Source organism: Manacus candei, unplaced genomic scaffold, assembly GCF_025592945.1.
Source record: "Manacus candei isolate 608988 ecotype Guabito, Panama unplaced genomic scaffold, ASM2559294v1 h1tg000028l, whole genome shotgun sequence".
Lineage (NCBI taxonomy): Eukaryota > Metazoa > Chordata > Aves > Passeriformes > Pipridae > Manacus > Manacus candei.
In genome coordinates this window covers 44,035,786-44,057,938 of record NW_026138076.1, presented here as the reverse complement: position 1 = coordinate 44,057,938, position 22,153 = coordinate 44,035,786, and the positions used below count along the sequence as shown (strand labels likewise).

The window sequence follows — 22,153 nt, the reverse complement described above, 5'->3', positions numbered from 1 at the left end:
AGGCTTCCAGGCTTTTGGACTGGTTTTTGAGGTAGTGGCATGCACTGTTTTTTCATAAACAGAGGGACTTCAGAGCACAATGATGACTGACAAGGTTCTGTTTATTTTGTCTCCTTAGATTCATTATGACATTGAAACCATTTGCAGACTCCTCAGTCTCTCCACATGGAAAAATCTTTGCTGTGTTACGGTGCGTAGCTGTTTTTTTTCTGTTCCTTTATGTTCTGTTTTGAGACTTGATAGAAAGACCCATTACTTTCAGTGATGAAGGAATGGCAGTTAGAGTTATGCAAGGTTAAAAACCACAATATAAAAAGTAGAATTAACTGAAACATCTCTAAAGTAAGCTGGAAGATCACAAGGCAGAGGCTTTAAAATTTGATCTGCTTGTAACTTGAGAGCGCATAAGGGCTTTCACCTAAGGTGAAAGAATGCAATTTGGCTGCCCATGTTTGAACCATGTAACTGAAGCTGTAGCTGGACATGGCTGAGACACTTCTGGGCGGGGGCTTACTCAGCCTTTGGCTCCTCTGAGAGGCTGGGCACCTGTTTATATAAAAGAACAGACAGGGCTCTTCCTCGTTTCTTTCTTTCCCTTGTGATTTTTTTTTTCACAAGTCTTTAAGATGAGCAGAAGGAGGAGGAAATTTTGAGCTTTCTTGGCTTTTCAGTACAGCTAAGGTATGCCAGCCTCTGTCTCACAAGGCTGATGACTGCTGAGCACAAGCAGTGACACTTGGGTGTGTTTCTGTTCACAGCATGCGCTGCCAGTCCATTCTGCACATGGCAATGTTTGGTTACAAAAAAGACACTGCAATGAGGTATTCCAGGCTCCTGAACGACCACTTCAAGGTAGGGCACAGGTATTACTAAGCTGCCAGATGGATGGCTGTGGTAGTTCCTGATGTCAGCTGAACAGCCCCAAACTAACAAGACTTTTATTCCTTGCTGCAGAGTAATTTCAGAGTAATACAAGCACCTTCTCCGGGTTTTGCAAGGTAAGGTTTAAAAACTTGTGTGGTGTCATGTGTCTGTGTTTTAATGATAATGAGTAAGAAAAAACTTTTCTGTGTCCTATGGTAGTTGCACTTGGCAGAAAGCTACCAGGCTCCACATCTGTCCCCTCTATGCTCTGTGGCTGAGAGAGGGATGTTTGGACTTAAATAGCGGTGCTGATTCCAGTTACGTTTTTTGGCCACCTTGCGCAGTACAGTTCATAGGAAAGTAAATGTCCTCTTGAGAACAGTGGTGGAAGCCCTGTCATACCAGTGACTAAAATTAGGTTGGTTGAAGTGGTGGGGTGATGTGATGAAGCCAGTCTGTGTCTGGAAGGCGAGAGGTTGACCACATTTAGCTTCCCTAGGCCTATAAATAAGTGTGTGTAGGCTGACCTGGCTGCTTTGAGTAGGTGTCAGAAAGCTCCAGCCTCCATGGAAGGGGAGCTTCAGCATGCCTGAAATGGAAAGCATTAGTTAAAAACGCTTGGATAATCTGGTGAAGACTTTCAAAAGCAGGTGTAGATTTTGGAAGTGACCCTTTCTAATGCCTGGTCCCACATTTTCTTTTGTTGCGAGGAGTCCTTAGAGTCACAAATCACTTCCAAAAACTTGGCCTTGCACTCGAAGGACAGTTACTTGTGCTGTAGCTGAACGCATCTCACTTTTCAACAGTCCACTCCACACTGCAGGCCTAGATGATACTGGATAGCTCCTGGCATAAGACAGCCTTGTGGAAAGACTTTTAGCTCTGAAGTTGAATGTTCATGATGGTGTTTCTTTTCTGCTGCAGAAGCACAGGCTTGCCTTCTCCTCTTTCTCCAATACCCTCTCCTGCTGGTTCTGTGAGTTCTCAGCTGGGATCAAATGATAGCAACAGCACTGGCCACAACGGCATTGGCAACGGCGTTGGCTCTACAGTCACTGTCTCCTCTCATATCTCAAGTGTCACCTCTTCCTATGTCAACATCACTTCCTATATTCTCCATGCATATGAAATTTGGGAAAAGGCTGATACACTGGCCAGAAAGAATAAGGGTAAGTTTTTTTTCCCTCTGTCTTTCCTGTCTCATGTGTTGTGGTTATGTGTACTTGCTTAAATCCTATCACTCAGTGCAGCAAGCATTAAATATGTTGAGTTAGACAGCCACAGCATATTGGCAGGTTATTGGCAGAGATACTTGATGATGATATATTGGTGAGTGTTCCAATTAAAAGGTTGTTTTGGCATCCTCAAATGTCCAAGAGCTAAGGGATGAGGGTATCAAGTGCAGGAAACCAGCCAATTTGCTTCATGGTAACAGAAGAAACATAACAAAAAGTTGCCCTTCGGGCACTGAGCTTTTCTGAGTTGGTTCACTTTGTTTAAAAACATCTTTTTGGCCTATAGCCTTGTGTTTTAGTTTTTGTCAAACTTCCAGGTCATTTTCTCTTGAAAATGGTTAAGCTGGCTTCTCTGCCTAGCAGAGAAGCTGAGCAGCACTTAAATTTGAGTCCTTGCTGGGCATGTGCCCAGTATTTGCCAGTAGCAATTCCTAGAATTGCTGCTACTTTTTTTATCTTATGGGTTTTTTTGTTAAAAATGTTGTATTGTCCTGTGGTGCAAGCCACAGGGTGGGTGCAATTCAGCCTGTAACCTGCCATCCCATGTGGCCTTTGCAGTGTCGTTTTTCATAAAAGACAAAGTTTTGTGAACCACTGTGGGCGAAGAGATGCATTGCCATGACCTGTTGGGAGACTTGCAAAAGAAAATAAGCAGTGCCTAGCTGAATTGTTGTAAGGCTGTAAAAACCCCCTAAAACACTAATGAGGCAGTTGCTGAAATTCAAAAGGCACTGCAAGTCACTTTTAAATAAAGTAACCAGTTGTTGGCTGTCCTCTGAGCAAATCTATGCTCACAGCAGCAGTTCATGTGTAGTATGTTGGATTCTGTCATCAAAAGGCTGATAAAAAACTGTCACACAGAAGCAGCAGGGGATGCTGCTAGTAAGCCAGAGCAGTGAGTCACAGAGGAAAATGTGTGGGAGGGCAGCCTGAGCACAATGTTGCATTAATCAAGACTAAATTCAAAAGCTGCTCTGTGTGGCCAGTTCCAATGTAGGGGAATGATGACTGGAGTAGTGAATACTCTCAAGGGAGTGGATCTGTGCAGGAGACCAGCAAATACTCATGTTGGCTTGGTGATTGTTGTCACTGTTCAGGAGGCATTTGAGAAGTGGAACTTGTTGATATTCAGTGTAGTGTAGAGACATAAAGAGGTACAGAGAGTGAAAACATAAAATAAAATAAAAGACCACATCCTTGCTTCTTTTGTGCAATTCATAGGGCATAAGAAGAGGAAGAAAGAGCAGTGACCTTCTTCTACCAAGATCCTTTAATCAGGGAAATCCTAAGTTAGTGAAAAACAGTTGTAACTGATGTCCGAGTCACTTGTGCAGAGCTGAAGTGCTTTCTGGTGGGTCCAAAACCAGGACCCAGCTCCTTGCTGTAATTCAGAGCAGTGCTATGAATCATGAGGCTGTAACTGGTTGTTTAGTAAACAAACTTTTTTAAAACATGGATTTAGTAAACAGAAACTTCTGTTCTCTGCTTCTGAATTGGCAAGTATTAAAATGAAAGTGTTGTGCACTCTGCTTCTGAAGAGTTGCTTGCACAGCCAAGCAGCCTCAATCTTTGTGTGTCAAAAAGCAGAGCTGGGAATGACTGGTTTCTGAAAAGGCAGCACGATTGGGGCTGGAGAGACTGAGGGACTGGGGCAAGCCATGTCACTGGAAGGCTGGTCATACAGGAATGTCTTGGAAGGGTGACTGTAAAAGAATAGGTGTGAGAATTTTCCCTAACTTGTGGTCACCTGCACAGATGATCGCCAGCACAGAGCAGGACTTGCAGCTGGCCAGCACCTCATGGCAGGCTCAGATGTGCTGCAAGAACCTCCTCCTGCCTGTGCTAGAGGAGGAGCATGATACCTGAAGTCGGTGATGGGATAGGAGAACTGTGGGATCTGCCTGGCATGCTCAGCTATAAGCAGTCCAAATCAGATGTATAGCCTGGCAAGCTACACAAATTGTTAAATCTGTTCAGTGGAGAAATCATGGTGTCTCCAAAGTCTGAGGATGAATGCAGAAAAGGGACCAGTCTGATGGCAGCTGTGTGTGCTTCTGGGTGTCACTCAGAAAGACACTCAAATTTGGCCTGTTTAAAATTTGGGGAAAGCTCGAAGCAGGGACTGTGGTGTGAACACCCAAACTTTTGTCCACCTACCATGGAGTCTCGATGTCCTTTAACGAGAGCACGTGAGGAGGTGGGTCAGTGTGTGTATGCGTGTGCAGGTGTGTTTTCCTCTTGGGTGCCCTTGTTACACTTCTCAGCCCTCCAACAGTGCTGAGCTGTCTGCATTAACACTGTTTAACTGGACTGGCCAACTGACTGTCTGCTGCTACTGTTGCTCCTCACTGCTCTCCTCGCCTGTCAGACGTGCCTGTTGTATGAAACCAACCAAATGTTTTCTTTCTCCCTTCCTTTTTTTCCAGAGTTTTTTGCTGAACTCAGCAGAGCGACCTGTGCTCTGGCACTGACCAGTAGCCTGACTGACCTGGTACACTACATCAGACAGGGATTACAGTGGCTGAGACTGGAAGCAAATATGCCTTAACTGGTTCTCCAGGTGGTTAAATACCTTGAAGTTTTTTGCACTTTTGAAGCCTCAGAAACAGCCTCAGTTTAATTTTTTTTTATTATTATTCAATACAAGCACCTGCAAGGGAAAATATTTTAAATAAAGTTGGAAGTTATCTGGTTACACTGGAAAACCTTTGAACTGTGTTATTTTAGGGTAGCACTTTGCTGCCTTGAAAAAGAAGAGATGGAGGATGGCACCTTCCTTTAAAATGATGAAGTGCAATGAATTGTCTGAATGGCCCAATGTATTGATGGTCTTTAAACATTTCTATTACAAATAACCAGCAGGACAAGAGTTGCACATGATGCTGACAAGAAGGACATCTGCCTCCAGAGGTGGTTATGCAACATCCCACAGCCTACAGCAGTTGTGTGCCCAGAAAACGTGCCAGAGAAGTTGTTTTTGCAAGCACGGATGCAATCTTTGGTGTCTTTGTTCCCCAGAGAGCAAGTAGCAACCTCATCAGCACCGGACAGCATTATGTTACAGTAAAAACAGCAGAAGGATCAGCTTTGCCTGCTTTCCAGCCTCACCCTCTTGCTTTTGTCAGCCAGCTGATGGAACTGGGAAACCCACTGCCTTGAGTGCTGCAAGTTTACTTTTTAAGTCATCGCTGCTTTGGTCCTCCTTGCCGTGCTCTCATGCACATCCATGCCCATGGCACTCGAACTGTGTTACTACAGGTCTTGCTCAGTTTCAGCCTTGTAAGCCAAACATAGCTGGGGTGGCAAAATGACATGGTGTGGTTGGAACAGCTCTGCCTCTCTTCTGAGGAGTGTCACAATGAGGATTCATTGTTGGGTTGCTTTTTGTCATTTTGGGGGGTAGGGGTGCAAAGCTGCACTGGGTCAGTGTGATTGCTTGGACATTGTTCTGAGTCTGAGAGCTTCCATGGGGAGGAATCGCTTCTGATTAACGAGGGACTAAGAGGCTGAATGTGGAACATAAGACAAATTTTGCATGTGGATATTTACCTGCAACCATTGGGGGGCTCGATGAATATCTAAGAGCCAGATTTGGTACCAAAGTGAGTCTCCTTCATGTGGGACAGAACTCACATGCTCTTTCTCAGCCACGCTGTACGATGGGCCCAGTGACTTAGAAACCTGTCAAAGGAACACGAAAGGGAATAATTAGTGTTTGCAAGCATTTTTTCCTTGTCACGGTATCAGTGAAGGCAACATCCATGGCATTTGCGTGTTTAGTCAGGTGACACCCTTCTCTATCCAAAGATTTCTTGTTTTGTGACAGCAGCATCCTGCCATCCTCATATATGAGTGTGCCTTAGCCCTCTGGTGCCCTTTCACATCCCTCACCCTATCTCTGACAGACCTGTGGGAGTGGTGAAGAGAAAGATAGTATCTTAAAATAATTGTGTTTACAAGAAAAAATTCTCCCTTTTCCACATAATTTCACGATGGACAAACATTTCTGCACACGTGCAGCAGTATGCCCTTTGTAAAATACCTGCTCATGTGTTTGAGGCTCATCAAAATGGGCAGTAAATAAATATCAGCAAAAGGTCTGCGTTTCCCAAAGTAGTTTCTGTAGAAATGGCCTGTGCTACAGTGAAGCCTGGAGTCATCCCAGCTCTGGGAGGGGGTGGCTGCAGCTCTGCCCTGGTCTCGAGCACAAGGGAGCTCTCTGGCAGGGCAGGACTGCTGGGATCATGGCTGGGTCTTCCCACACCCTGAAGGGACTGTCCTTTCATGTTCACTTTGTTAAAAGCCTTAGTACATTTCAGGGATGAGCTGTCCTAACAAACTGAAGGAAGGTCCGTGTCCCTCCTCCCCGTTTTATCTATCGAACTTCGTTTGCACTCCTCCTCCCTGGAGCATCAACTGCTTGGAGTGAGCCAGGGACAGAGAGAGGCTCAGCATTAACCATTTTGTTCTCAGGAAGCATGGGGATGGGCAGACAGCCTGAAGGCTAATGTGCACTTTGGAGCTCGATCCTAGACTAGTGGATCGATGCCGCCTTCTGACTTTGTCTTTAGACAAAGCTATTTCTAGGATCACCAGCTGAGGAGGAAAGAAGAAAGAAAGCTTTATTGAGCCTGAAAACCACTGTGGGAGCCTGCAAGAACTGTAGCAGAGTGTTAAGGGTAAGCATAAGGTGTAGCAGGGACACGGGTCTTCTGGTACTTTCATTTTGTGTGCACCCATGTCTCTCCCTGCTGTCAGGCCAAGTTCCCATTGGAGAGCCACTGGCTCACAACTTTCCTTCAGCCAGGAGAACCACCTGCCAGGACCCACTAGGCAGGCGTGTGGCTGCCCCTGTCCTGTATCCAGCTCAGCATGTGGTGCTCCAGGTCCTGTCCTCGCCTGTCCTGAGCTGCCCAGATAGGGATTATCTGTTGCCCTGCTCCTTGCAAAGCTCAAGCCAGTAAGAAGATGCCCAGAGAAGGTAGATGAATTCCTGATAATTGCTTCTTTCCAGCTGGGAAAAGACAGCATGTGCTGTGCTGCTCTGCAGAAGCTGTCGGTTGTACAAGGGCTACTCCCATTCCTAGGGCAAACTCCCCTGGGCTTTGCAGGAAATGAGGTCATGGGCAGTTCGTGTCACGGGTTTGTGGGGGGGCTACTCGGGGGCTCTTACTTCAAAAGCAATCTGTGGAAGCATCAGTACCAAGCTCCATAGCAGGGAGCTATGTTTTGTTTCAGGACACAGAGAAGACTGTTTAAATAATAGGTAATTTTTAAAAAGCCATCGTATTTCAACCTTGAGCCAGGTCAGAGGCCTGCAAAGGGTTAGGAAAGATAATCATCATTTTCGTCTGGGCCTATTCAGGCCTTTACAGAAAACAAACAAAAGCCAAACAAGAATAAATAAAAACACAAACCAAAACATAAGAGTGGAGGAAATAGCATTTGCCATTAAGAAGCAAACCATTAATCCAAGGAAAACCAGAGGTGATGGTTGAGTTGCAGAAGGAAAGGAGGCAGCTATGGTGGCAAAGAAGCATCATTTCCATGCAATATTTATTTAAAAGAAATAATAATACATGTGTTGGAATTGTCAAATGTTCTATTTTTAAGATGCCATTTATTTAATAGTTGAAAACCCCACTTACATGGAGATAGAGATCTCTTGAAAGTCAAAGTCTGACTGCAATGTCCTTGTTTTTGGTTTTGTCCTCTCCCCTCCCTCTTGGTTCCCACGATAAATCTGTACATCTTATTTTGGGGATGTGTGTCCCACTTGTATATAACCCTTTTCTGCCCTGTGTGTGATGGAGTTTCCAAGATGGTTGATGGTTGATTCATTCATATGGGGAAATAAACAACAAATGAATGTTTGTTATGAGGTGTTGCAAGACTCCTTGTGTTCTTCTTAGCTTCTTGTAGAGAAATTTGTCTCTGAATGGCCTTAGTGTTTCCTTTCTGAATGAGGCTTAGGTATGAATCTCTGTTTCCAGTGCTGCCCTGTTTATTGCCCCTTGCCCTTTCCTTAATGACCAAAAATGAGTGCTCAGAGTAGCAGGAGGGTCACAACTCAGGACATCTGCCTCCTATCCTCCCAAAACTGATTCAGGGATGACTTTACTGGGATGAGCTGCTGACAGCCAGCAGAGTGTGGCTCTGAGCACTCCCTGACAGGAAGATCCCATAAGTTAGTTTCAGACAATCAAACAAGTTAAATAAGAAAACCAGGGGACAAGGCACAAAAGTGGTCCCTGAAGCGTCCTGCTCTGTGTTTGCCACAGAGGTGTTGCAAGGCTTGGTGCTGGGAGAAGGGTCTGCTCAGGTCTTATTCATGGATTAGTTTCTGAAGTGCTGTGAGGAGGATTTCCCTCAAGGAACCCCACAGGATTTCATGCCCTGTGGTGCACTGTGTCTCATTGGGTGTACAAGGGAGTCTCTTTGCCATGGCCTTACACTTCTTGTTTGAGGCTTTTCCCACTTTTTTTTGTGTTGGGCAATGTAACTGTTCCCTGGAAGAATAATTTTTTCATCTCTCTGCAATATTGGGATATAATTTGTGTGTGTAATTCAGGTCCATTCTGCAACAGGCATTAAACCCAAGGTGTTTATGGATGTGGGTTTCTAATGTACTGTGTAAATTGTAGAGGATACTGAAACCAGTTTTAATACCCACCAGATTTTTTGTTGTTACATATGCTGTGTCTAGAAACGCACTCTTTTATTAAGGTCAGTGAAGTTTTTCACTTCATGCTTAAAATCCTGATAGCACAACTGGATTGAAGTAAGAGTAAAAAGAAAATGTATCTAGTTAGTAAAATAAATGAAGCGTGAAATGTCCCTAGATGAGCATTGGGTGGGATTTTTAGCTATAGACTAGATAGGAGGAGCTGGGTGGTGCTTTTGCTCAGGGGAGGTGGGCCTGCAACTCAGTTCACTGCCTTCAATTAGTTTCAAATGGCCTGAAACCAGGTCGGCCTCGGACTGGTTGCAAGATGGGTGGAGGGTAAAAGAGCATGGGAAGAGAGCTCGTGGTTGTGGCCACCCTTATGTGGATTAAATGTCTGTGCATTCTGTTCTGCTTTGAGTGGGGTGCAAGGGGGGTTTGGACACGAGCTGTCCTGTCTGCTGACTGGGGGCAGCTGCTTTTCCTGGGTCACTCACATCCTCTGTCTCAGCATTTCCTTCCACCTCACACCCCAAAAGGTGTGTTTCCCGCACTCCTTGCTCATGGCAAAGGCAAAGAGGGTTAGTTTTGGGGGTGGGATGGAGATGGGGAGCGGTGGGAGGGATGCAGAGGAAGGATGTGCAATGTGCCAGCAGGGAGGTCATCCAAAATCCAGGCAGGGAGAGGGGGAGTGGGGCTTCAGCAAGTGTCGACAGCCCTGCTTGACTTTCTGCCCAGGGCAGCGGGCCCCTCCCCCCAGGCTAACACAGCCAAAAATAGTTTGGGGTTGTTTTCCAATAATATTTTGTTGTTTGTTTATTTAGTGAGCCTTTAGTGACCAAACCTGATTTTGAAGTGCGTTTAATTTATTTTGAGATTTGTTATTGATTGTAGATGAGCTTGCATTCTCTCTTTGGCTTGGCTTACCCTTTCCAAAGACAAATGTCATTTTTGGCAAAACGGCTGAATCGAGGTTGATTGCAGTTTCTCAGCCCTGTGCTGCTCTCCAAACACTAAAATAGCCCCTTGGCAGCCCGTGCTTTCTTTTAATTGCACTTTCTGTAACCTCTGTCACTACTCTAAAACAACACCATCATCAGCATTTCTGAATGTGTTCCTGTAAACTTTGTGTTCCTGAAACAAGGACTTGTGCATGTTATGCTCGCTGCTGCCTTGTGATGTGTTTTGTCAAGGTACGGGGGGTCCTGGAGTTCCCGCTGGGTTTTTCTCTGCTCCTAATCAGTATTGCTGAGGTTTTCTTTGGGTCCAGCATTTCATATCACAGCATTTCATATCACAGCATTAAGGCCATGTTGTGCACTGCCAAAGGCATATGCAAAACTTCTAGGTTGTTTAGCGAAGTCTTAGTTCTACTGCTGGCTGCTCGCATTTGAACAAATGCTTGTAAATGGAAAAACTAGTTCAGGGTTTTTTTTCAGATTCCAAGTAATAAAATGTATCTGTTTTTCACTTGTTTCATGTGGATTTTCCCCCCAGATACCTGCTGTACCCTTCACTTGGAAACTATAGGTATGGTAAATTCAAGTTTTTATTCAATTTAATTTGAAAAACTCAGAAAACTTTAAATTAAACTGTTGATTTAATGATTATAAAGGAGCCATTACTTAGACTATACAGTGCCTTGGTAGTATTTGCAATCTGTTGGACTGGAGAGAGGTTGTGGGCAAAAAGTAGTTGTGCTCCAGATCAGTACGTGAAGTACAGTGTGTGATGATCAGAACTGGAGGTGCATTATAGGGGTACACATCTTGAAGTCATTGCACAAAATCTTTGTTAACCCTCACAGCTGGGAGAAATGAGCCTTTTACTTTGAATGCATTCAGTGCTAATTGGAATAGTGCAGGTAGTAGGTTAGAGTAAATAGTCTGGCTCAGTTAAAAGAAGGTGAATAGAAATCTGCAGATCACGGGCACGGTGTTTATTTTAGAACACTAAACGTGCTTCTTGACACCCGGTGGGTTTTCTATCATGATTGTCAAACAAGAGGCAAACAGTTCGTTGTATTCATGTAGCTAGTGGAGGAGAAGAATCGCTCCAAACAGAGGCTTTACTTCCCCCTGCTGTTACTTTGTGTAAGACTTGCCCTGGAAAAAAGAAAATCCCGCACTGCAATTTGGTAGCTAGAACTGATGTGGTGCAGTGCAGATATTTTACTGGTGCATCAGCTGCATGTTGTTTCTCTTCAGTGATTCCTTGGGACTGTGTGAACAGGAAAGGCCACAAGTGTGCAGTGACTGATGATAACTGGAAAATGGCAGACTTGTTTGCAAGAACACTGGTAAAGAAATAAATGTGGATTTTTTTCTTTAATTCTCCTTGTAACTCCAGCATTAAGTATGAGAACACAGGACACAGAAGATTATCTCCTTTAAAACAAAAATGTACATTTAAAGTTGAGGGAGTAGAAAATTTTACAATAAAGCTAAAAAAGTGTGAAGTGAAATTAAACCTCTGATTTATTTCCAGTGACTGTAGATGTTCAGGCTGGGAAACTGAGTTAAGTGAAAAGAGGTTGGGCAATAACAACTGTGTCTCTGATCAGGGCTACCCTAAAGAGGAATTTCATAGGGGATTCTTTCTTTTCACAGAAAAATTTCTGACATAGAGTTCCAGTGTAGCAATCAAATGTGAAAAAAGATTGTGCAGCTGTCAATCTCAGAGCAACTGAGCTGCAGGAATTGGCTCTCACAAAAAAATCATCTGGTAATTATTTGGAATTCTTGGAATTGGTGATGTGTACCTTATCAGTGATGTCTTGATTTTAATTTTTTTTTTATATTAATTGTGACTATTTGAGTGAGATGACTTAATACCACATTCACTATCTGATGAGATTACTCAGTGTGCAGAAGCCCTTTCTCACATGAAGTCTTTCAAGAATCAGCTGTACTTGAAGGAAACATGAAGAATCTGTGAATCAGAGAGATTAGTTCGGCTGCTGTTGTGTTTCGCTGGCTACAGAATTCCAGTGCCATTTTGCTTTTCTCATCCCATTAAACAGCAAGTCACATGTGAAATTCTTGTTGTGGGGGCCCTGGTCCAGGAGTTTGCCTGTCTAAAGTGGTAAAAGGCCTCCTTGCATTTCCATCAGTACTTGGGCCCCCCTAAATACGACAGAAGTCACATCATTTGATCTCTTGCTACTTGTTCTCCTTGAATGTCTCTGATCCCACAGCCTTTGGGCAAAGCAGCTGCATGTCTGGTGCTGGTAGTTGAGGGTTCTCTCAGTGGCTCCATGTTAGCTGCTGGTCAGGGGCTGAGGGGCTCTAATTCTTTTTTTTTGTTCGTGAATACCAGTTGCAATATCGATTTTGAGTGATAAGCTAGGTACACATGCATCTCATCTGGCTTTTCATTATTAATAAAATTTAAGCTACAGTACTGAACTGTATGTTTTACTTGCTTCCAGACAGTTTGATGATAAATACAAAATAGCAGTAAATTTCTATACGTTTTCTGGTAGATTGGTGGAAAAATCTGCTTTAGGCAGGTACTCATCCAGCTGCAGCTGTTTGGAATGCTGAAGAGCTCAGCAGAGATGCTGGCTTAGGCAGCTGCTAGTCCTTGGAAAAACCTGCCCTGAGAGCCAGTGTCACATGGCAGCTCCTGCTGCCTTGCAGTTCCAGACACATGATTACTAAATATATTTTGTTGTTCTGAGACAGTTATAATATTAATGTATAATATTAGAGCAAGAGATTCCCTTGTTCTGCAATGGTATTTCACAGATGAGGTGTAGTTTAAAGGGTCTGGTTTACCATTAAATCATCCTGCTGTGCACTTGACACAGCTTTATTGGTTTTTTGATGCGGGGTTGATGGAAATTGGTGCATGCAGACGTGGGCAAGGAGGAACAGAGAGATTTGACCTGGTGTAGACACTTGTTGATAACACTGCTGTACAGTGTTAGTCACCCTTTCTTTCTTTCCTTCCTAAAGCTTGTGCAACGACGACAGAAACTTGCTGCGTATTCGCACGAGAGAGAGACAGAGTGAGCAGTTTCTAGAGAAGAAAGACCAGTTCTCAAAGACTCCCCTCTTTGCAGAACCCTATGAGGTAATAGTAGGGGTTGGAAGGAGAGGAGGAAGAAGGGTTGGGGGGGAAGAGGAGAGCTGTGGTTTCTGCATGGGGTGTAGCAGACTTGAGCCATGGTACATGCAAACACAGCAGCAAAAGTCATGGGCCGACCTACAGTCAAACCAAATAATTTCAGGACCTAGTGACATGATGACAGGAAAAGGAAAGTCGGGACAGCTCAGCCGTTACCTTGACCAGCACTGCTCAGCCTTCCTCTCAGACTTTTCCCCCGTCTTTGACATCAAAAGCCAGTGCAATGCAGCAGAAACCAGCTGCCTATGGATGGCCAAGATCAGGCACCTTTTGAATCCCTGGAGCTCAACGCCGAGGTATAAAGAACAAGTCACATGAAAAAAATGCAGTATTGAACATTTCAACAGCACTTCACAATGTGATCATTATTTCTTTTAAGGGCTTAGCAACTATGGAAATTGTCATCTGTGGTCTCTTTAAGCAGACAAACCATTACAGGCCAGGTCCAACAAATGCCAGCTATTGCAGATCAAGAACCAGTGTAGTAGGGCAAAGGGTCAGTTGTTCTTCTATTTAGATTCTACTGGGCTTAACAGGGAGAGGAAGATGACAATCTTCATTAATGGGTCAGGTTAGAGTATGGAGGTTCCTCAGTTCTGCATTGTCCTTTCTTAATATATCACGAACTCTAAAGATGAATGAGATGTTCTCACCTGGAGATGCCAAGAAGCCTTTGCCACGTTCTCAGCCATGTTGCACTGGGAGAGACAAACCCTGAAGTAGTGATACCAAGCTGTTTTCTTCCATGTCAGCTCACCTGTTCCTACAAAGGTAAAAATCTTACTAAAAGCTAGAGGATTTTTTAAAAAAAATATTTTCTATTGGCTTTGAGTTCAAGTTGGTTTGCATAAGGAATTACTTCTAGGCCCTGACTGAACCAAAGGGTTCCTGTCCTTCAAAAAGGAGTTACATAAATCAAGATGCTGCCTACTCCCATGCTGATTTTCCTTCTTTTCTTCTTGATTCTGCAAAACATATGTTCTTCAGTTTATCTAAAGGAGAGTTATTGCATTTTCTTTTAGTTTTACAAGTCTGCAAGGCAGTGCTCTACATCTTCCCCTGACCACCATGAAAGAAGAAAGATTTCTGGCACCCCATTAGGAACACCCAGAATGATGATGTTCCCAGTGGTTCCTGCAGCAGTATACATGGCAGGGTTTCATTTGTTACTTTTCTGGCATACACTCGCTCTGTGTTGGCTGGCTCAGCAGTATTTAGCAATTGTTCCTTGCTTACATGGAAATATTTCTTGGATTAGAATCCAGTGTCTCTGTGCAGCTGATTTGTTGAACTATGTGGTAAAAGAAATGTTTTTTTGCCCTTAATCATTGTTAACAGAAACATAACTATGACCAAACTATCTTGGATGTACATGCAATATTCAATATAACGTATAACAAAAGGCATTGTATTAAAAATTTCTATTGAGTGTCAATGGTTTTAGCTACAACCTATAAAATTACACTTAATGAATCCCATAATGTTTCACTTATGAGCATTTCTCTCTATAACAAATACTGAACTGGGAACTGCAAAAGTAGTACTGCACTGATTCTTATAATAAAAGAGTTCATTGCAATCATTTTACAATAATCCTACATAACTTGCAGTTTCCAAGTTTGTGATCCTTTGATGCTTACTTGGCTGGAAAAAGAAAGCCTTGTCTCCAGATAATGAGGGAAAGGAAGGTTGTTCTGGACCATTTGAAGTCTGAGAATATTTGATTCTTTCATTGTTTGCAACTAGACTTGAAAAGGATCAAAAAGATTTTTGCAGGACTAGCTTAGTGTAAAGGCTTATTTCTGACTTGTAGCACAAGCAGTGACCATAAAGAAGGTATTATCTTTAAGAATCAATTACACACAGTAATTAAAGCAAACTACAGATCATTTCATGCAACAGGGTGAGGGAGTGGAGAGATGTTTCAATATGAAAACAACTTCTTTATGTACAAGCCAGAAAGCTTGAATTCACCTAAACACTAAGAACTCTGTTTACTGAAAACTTCCATTTCTTCTTAATCTTTTTCACTTGTTCTGGAAATCAGCAGGCACCCAGGCATCCATTAATGACTGCACCTGATTTCCTTCATGAAGCCATACCTAATTATCCAAATGGAGCATTAAGACACAACCGAGTAAAATAGATTAAGAAAAGTTTGCAGCTTAGTTCTGCATTTGAATTTATCTCCATTGGAATGAAATTTTCCTCCTCTTAGGATCTGAAGCAAGTGCTTTAGTATATAGAAATGGAGAAGACTTCCACTAAAGAATCTTCTAACAATCCTTACTACATTTTATTATTTTCAAAGACATGGTTAGCACAAAGCAGCAGGATGCACAGGGAGCTAAACCCAGAACATCAATAACTGTTGAAAGTAGGGCATTTGGATCTCGTAGGAAAGAACATGAGACAGTGGCAGACTAGGAATGCATGGTGAGTCCTGTTTATGATGGATTCGTGTCTGTTCAGATGAACTAAAACCAAGATTGGAACAAATACAAAGATGAGGCACCTGATGCATACTGCTTCAAAGGAATTCAGACCTATTTTGAGACTCATTTAGTGAAAGAAGCTTCTATTTCCTGATCAGACCCCAGGATCAGGGGTATGTTATACCTGTGTCAGTGGCCTTGGAAAGAGAAACAAGATGTCAGCAGACTTGGGATTACTCCAAGACCAAGAGAACCTGTCCCTTCTGACCCAGGGAAGGGAACAGGGCTTGTGGTGAGCTAAGGGTAAAGTAAACTTTGTAAGGAAATTCACTTGTGGGATTCTGTTGTAAACACAGTTTTCTTTTGGTAGAGAGATTCATCTTCATTCAGAATGTGATCTCTTCGAATCACAATTAAAAGTGGGCTTTCCAGTGACAAAAACATTAAACTTATGGGATCATGAAGAGAGAAATCAGAGATCCAGTCCAAGACTAGGACCAGAGTCTGTGTGAAGAGAACAGAAAGGATTTTCAAAGGAGCACGAGCAACCACCTGAAATGCAGTTTTATATATGAACAGAGAACCTCCATCTAAACCAGTGAATAATCTACCAGTGCACTCTGCTGCTTTGGCTCTTACATTTCCTGGGCATTATACCTACACATACTATTTTCTGGTCAAGCACTCAGCTAAAAAAAGAGGAAAGGTGGATATCAGCACTATCATTTTTACTTTTGTTTTAGAAGAAGGTCTCCATGCACATATTCTGTGGGGAACCTCATCCTACATGAAACTACTGAGCATATAGTCAAGTATATCTACTAGACTGGGACAGATAAAAAGTTTTAAAGTATCAGTCCCAGGTGGCAGATGATTCTTGCCCACCCCCCGCAGCCCCACCCACACGATGTGGAGTGCTGCCTAGAAAATCTTCACTATATTTTTTGTCACTGCTCACTTGATAGGTCTCAAAACACTGGGACTTGGCAAAGGGTAGAAAAATCGCAATCATGCAAATTGTTTAAAAAAAAAAAAAAGACTAATTTATGACAGATTCCAGTTGAATCTATTTACAGAGAACCCTGTTGCTGAGGGAAATTGATCTTGGCACTACCTTAACAAAATGCAGTGAAAATGAACCATCAACTTCAAGGCTATGAGAGTAGTACTGACTGCTAGGTAGGTATGTAGATGTGTGTATTACTATATCACAGCTACTCACAGTGATACAAAATGTTTGTAGGAAGAATTAGCATTGCTATTGAGAATACTCTTCTAACCTCCACATAAATAATAAAAACTCCTTGCTTTTTGCAACTATTTCTTCTTGCTAATTGCTCTGTTAATACATGTTGACTTTAGGATATTTTAAAACCTGAAGAAGGCAGACGATAGGAACACTTGAACTTCTTATTAAGAACAAATATTCTGCTTTTTAAGGTGCTTTAAGGTATAAGATGACTATGGATTTCAGAGTTTATGCACATATTGTTCTGCTGCTACTCTGCTACACACAGAGGACAAGCACAACGAGATGAGTTTATCCGTCTCTTTGGCCTGGGCTTATTATTTAGTAAGACTATAAAAGGGGAAATAGAGAAAGTGCTTAGCCCTACAGCAGTCAGCAGATTTTATTTGTTTGATCTCTGAACCATTTTGAGTGGTTACTAAAATCCACCAACATTCTTCATGCATTAATTCCTCCTATGTTGCAGAGCTGCCTGTGATACAGTATTGCACCCCAAACTTGCCCTTGGTTGTTGTGGTTTTTCCTTGTTTCCTGTTCTGTGACTATGGGCTAGAGAAGAGAACTATCTGACTCTTTCCTACGTGAGATGTTTTTGTTTTCACGTGCCCAGGTACAAATCATAATCCTGCAAAAGCTACGCTAGACCTTTACCTGGAAATATCACTTTCTGCTGGAAATATCACCCTCTGTTTGTCAGTAGAGACACGCAAGAGAGCTTCTGACATCTAAATACAACAAGTTTCAGAGGAGACATTCACCTGCCTCTAATTTGAAGACTGAGAAGTACAAATCATGTGTGATATGTCTAGGGAGGAGGAAGTCAACCACTGATAAAGCCACAGAACAAGATGTTTACTCCAATCTTGTTTTTCTTTGGTTTCTGGTTTATTTTTTTAGTAGGAGAATTACAGAAGTAGTTACAATAATGTTTGCTAAATAAGGCATCATGCTGTTTAGCTGCACAGTTTTCTCTAATGAAGACATTTATTTTCTTGAATTTTTATTTCCTCTTCTCCTAAACAGTGGCATTCCCATTTAAACATAAGCTTACATACAAAGATACTTAATAAATATATACATAGTTATATATTTGTACTCTTCTAGCTTACATATAAGGCTGAAATTTTTAAAACGTTGTTACTAAGCTAAAAGTTACTTGCTTTGGGAACATAATGACACAAGACATTAAGACTGTTAAGTGTGATCATGATATATGTTACAATTTAGTCTCAGAAGGAAACATGAGTAGGGGGAACACTGAGCTGATAAAGTTCTCTTATTAATATTAGTCTTTCATTTCAGCTGTTTCGCAGACATTTGATGTTTAGCAAAACAACATATTTGAACTGGGACAAATAATGGCTTTCCCTTTTACCTAGGATTGTATTATTACAATCTGTCTAGTTCCTCGTATGTGGTGAAATGCTCCTCCAAATAATGTGCATATGGAAGCTGTTTATGCCCTACATGATCTGTGTTAAAAATATGTTGAACTGCATGACTGAAACTATGAGATATGCCATATTTCATAAAAGTCCTTCAGATACTGCCATGAATAAAGACACAACCCCCACCAAGTTTCTCCTGAAGAGGAAAAAAAAGTCTTATATATGAGGTCTAAGCATGTGAGGTGTATGTCTGTATACCTAACTTTCCAAAACACAGAAGACACCCAGCCTTTCCAAAAGCAGGTTGCAGGAAGCCTCCTGGACTAACAAAAGCTGACAGTAATTCTGGCAGCCAACACTGCCCCCGTGTGTGAGTTGTTTTAATTTCATTCTACAATGGCTTCCTTCTTCTGGGTTAATAAATGCATTTCATGTGCATTGCTGAATATGTCGTCCCATGCCTCAATTTATTTTAAGTTCTACAGATCGACTGGATCATCTTCACATGTGATATATATGTGTAATATATTGTGGATTTGCTTTCTGCAGTTATATTTCTATATATTTTATCTATGTGCAAATTTGATTGTACTTACAGAGATGTCTACCAAAAAACTGGCAGAACATACTCATTTAAGCACATATCTGTCTCTTCAGTGAATGTTGAGGGCTTGTGCAGGAAAAGACCATGTGAGGACCTAACCCAAACCTCACTGACATCAACAGGAGTCTCTTCTGTGAACTTTGTGAGACAAAGGACTTCATACTTTCATATGCTGAGCACTCAAACTACAATCTAACACAAATACATCCAGAAAGTGTCAAAACTCTACAGCAGCAGTGCTGCCAAAATTAAGTGTCTTCAGAAAGCAGCGTTATGGGTCTGTGAGGATCTGCCCTACCTGCCACTCCAAACTGTCCTGCCACACCAGCACTCCTGTGCAGACAGCCAGCGTTATCCCAACCAGGCAAGCAAAACTATGCTGAGGTGAGAACAGACTCAAATGTTTTGTAAGAAGCTTGGCAGACCTTGAAAAGACAGTAAAGAGAATCAACGTTATTACACTACTATCCCAGCAGATTTCTGATAGTATTAAAAAAAAAAGGATAAAGGATAAAACTCTTTCAAATAAAAAAAAATCCCTTCCAGCATCTTCAAAGCATTGGCAGCTGTTAATGTCTAACTATACAATTCATCTCAGAGTCAATACACTGCTTGTATACATGCAAATGCCTCACTCTAATTTAGAAATAACTGGAGGTGCTCTAGGCATAGCTATATTAATTTATTATTGAATTATCTTTTTTTCTATTATTCATCTGAATTTCAATCCCAAATTGAATTAAAAGGTAGCATTAATGGTAAGACTAATTTAGTATGCTCAAGTCCTCTCAATCAATAAGTCACAGAAAGGTTAATTTAACCTCTCTGTATTTTTATTAACATATTGAACAACTACTGGAGTACGCCTTTCATAAGGAAAAGAAGGGGAGGGGGTGGATGTGTCTGTCTGTGTTTCACAGAGAATAATTTCCAGTCCAAAATGTATACAGCTTTTGGTCAAAACTGTCCACCTCAGGGACTGCTTTTTGCAGAGTTTGTGCAAATACTTCACTACATTTCAGTGTGAATGCTGTGTCACATGGGACATTATTTTAATATAAAGAAGTACATACTTTCCCAAATTAAGATGCTTTCCAGAATTTTTCAAAGAAACGATAATATCAAGGTGCTGTAATTGTTTATCAAAAGGTACCATAGAGAAGGTGGCTGGAAAGCCCATTACAGTCAAGAGGAAAAGTAAGTAAGCTGAGTTTGCACCTTCAGTTGTTCTGAGCACAAAGAATGATCCCATTGGTTCCAACCACTACAAAATAGCTGTTTTTGTGATGCTGGTGTTTATGATGCTGTACTTGCCCCCAAGGCTATGGAGCAGCCATGATCTCAAACACCCTCCTTTTCTACATTAAGTGGTGCAAACCCGTCAGTTCTGGTGCGCACTGTTACGCTAAACTCCGTGGTTTGGGTTGTATTTCATCTGATCTTTGAGTAAATAAATTCTGATGGAAGTGCAGCTCGGCTTGGCTTCTCCTCAACCCCCTGCTGGCACCAGCAGTTGTTCCTGGTCTTTCTGCTGCAGCAATAGGGGAGGTTTTGTGCCAGGCAACTGCAACTGCTAGTGTCAAGGGTCAGCTCCACAGCCTCTTGTCTTTGTCACCAGCTCTCACAGCTGGCTGGCATCAATTTATTCTATTCTTTCAGTTTACAATCAGCTTGAGACTTTCTGTCACACAAATTTTGCTTCCCCCTATGACCTGAGTAACCTTTACTTGAAATATCCTATACTGTTAAATCCTGGGGTAGTTTGCCTGTGCCCATGGGCATTGATTTGGTTTCAGTGTCCTTTCACCAACCTTGTGTATGTACACACAGCTGTCAGATGCCATCAGGTGGCAGAACACGTTTCACATTCCCTATTTTGCACAAACAGGGCCCCAGTAGTGACCCCTGGGGTTCCCCACTAATGACTGGTCTCCAGCTGGACTCTGTGCTGCTGATCACAACCCTCTGGGGCCAGTGGCTCAGCTGGTTTTCAATCTCCCTCAGTGTGCCCTTAGTCTGTACTTCATCAGCTCATCCATGAGGATGTTCCAGGAGACAGTGTTGATAGCTTTGCTAAAGTCAAGGTAAATGCTCTCATTTCCTCCACCAAGCCAGACTTTATATTGGAGAAGGCTAACATGTTGGTGGAGGATGTTCTCTTCATAAATCCTACCAGTCCTCAGGATTTACCATGACCACTCAGAGATTACTGAGAACTGTCCCCTAGTCACTCTTCACACACTATTAGGAGCATCTCTGTTCTGGAATTATTAGCTATGGGCTCCTCATTCCTCATTTTTAAGAAGGCTACAATAGCAGCGTAGAAAACAATCCCCATTTTTAATTTTTCACAAATAGACCTTTTTGTTGGAGCACCAATGGAATAAATTCTAATTTACAGATTACTAGTCCCGAGGTGCTAATGACAAGCCACTAAAGAGCATAAGACAATCACACTCCATCTAGTAGAGGCAAAAGCTGAATGTCTACTTCAACAATGACCGTGACTCAGAAACATTTTGCCATTGTCTTCCATGCTCCCTAAGAAAAAGACCTGAAGGAAAAAATGCTGGTTTTGTTCTTGACCATTCTCCAGAGGCATTTTTTGACTTGAAATCTGAGACCAGTTCTCTGATCAGTATCTTCCAACATGATCTCATTGCTCCAGGTCATTCCAGCGGATAGCTAGAAACTTCTGGAAAAATGAAAATCCAAATACGCTCAGAAGTGATGATAAAAGTACCTCACAGGACAATGTTATAAGAATTCTAAAGAAACTGGGGTTATACTATTGTATGGTTTTGTATCTCTTACATAAATGAGTTCCCCCTAGTAAAAAAAAATAAAAAAATTAATTCATAAGCCTTCTGTCCCTCTGTTCTTCCCCAGGAAATTCTAAATCTCCATGATAAATCACTTGGCCCTTCAGTTCTTTTTAAATAAAAATGCTAACGTCCTATTACGCTTTTCTAGGCCTCAAGCTACATAGAAAAAAGCCTGGGAGAGCAACAAGCCTGCAGTGAGCCTCTGGGGAGGCAGTTTAAGGCCAAAGTAGGAAAACATTGTACTACAGATCCAGTCAGAGAGCCCTGAAGTAGGCTGTTCTTCTCTTTGAAATATTTTTTCTTTCCTCCCACTCCCACTTTAGTCTATCTTTGCATAATCTCTTTTATTTTGTTCAAAATCTCTTTTATTTTGTTCAAGTGAAGCAGCAGCAAGAAATTCCCCCCTCTCTCTCTCTCTTTTTTTTTTTTTTTTTAATTGAGAAGAACTGCTGGTACTCAGCCCCTGGTGGGAAAAAGCACAGGCCGAGGCAGAGTCCTGGCTCACTTCTCCCACATTATTCACTCTGATGCAGTTAGAAGCCAATGCACACTAATTGCTGTGATCTCCCCATTTGGCTTTTAACTTAAATAGCCATCTGTAGGAGAATCTCAGCTGCTTTCAGCAGCCAGAAGCACTTGAAAACAGCAGCCCCTAACATTGTTTAATTTTTACTTTGAGGTCATGAAAGAGACCACTAACTGTTTCAATGAAACTCCATAGGATGGGCTTTGGCTGGATGATTTGTTTCTGCTTTAGG

The 22,153-nt window shown here is 42.1% G+C and overlaps 1 protein-coding gene across 1 annotated transcript in view; it reads left to right on the top strand.

Moving 5' to 3' along the window:
- The window catches only part of AFF1 (ALF transcription elongation factor 1), a 74,629-nt gene extending 66,649 nt beyond the window's left edge, over positions 1 to 7,980 (top strand). The window contains exons 17-21 of the mRNA XM_051790903.1: positions 119 to 190; positions 759 to 852; positions 955 to 998; positions 1,789 to 2,033; positions 4,526 to 7,980. Coding sequence (XP_051646863.1) covers positions 119 to 190; positions 759 to 852; positions 955 to 998; positions 1,789 to 2,033; positions 4,526 to 4,647 — 577 coding nt within the window. The 3' untranslated portion in view covers positions 4,648 to 7,980. The remainder of the gene's footprint in view (positions 1 to 118; positions 191 to 758; positions 853 to 954; positions 999 to 1,788; positions 2,034 to 4,525) is intronic.
- Positions 7,981 to 22,153: the final 14,173 nt, after the last annotated feature.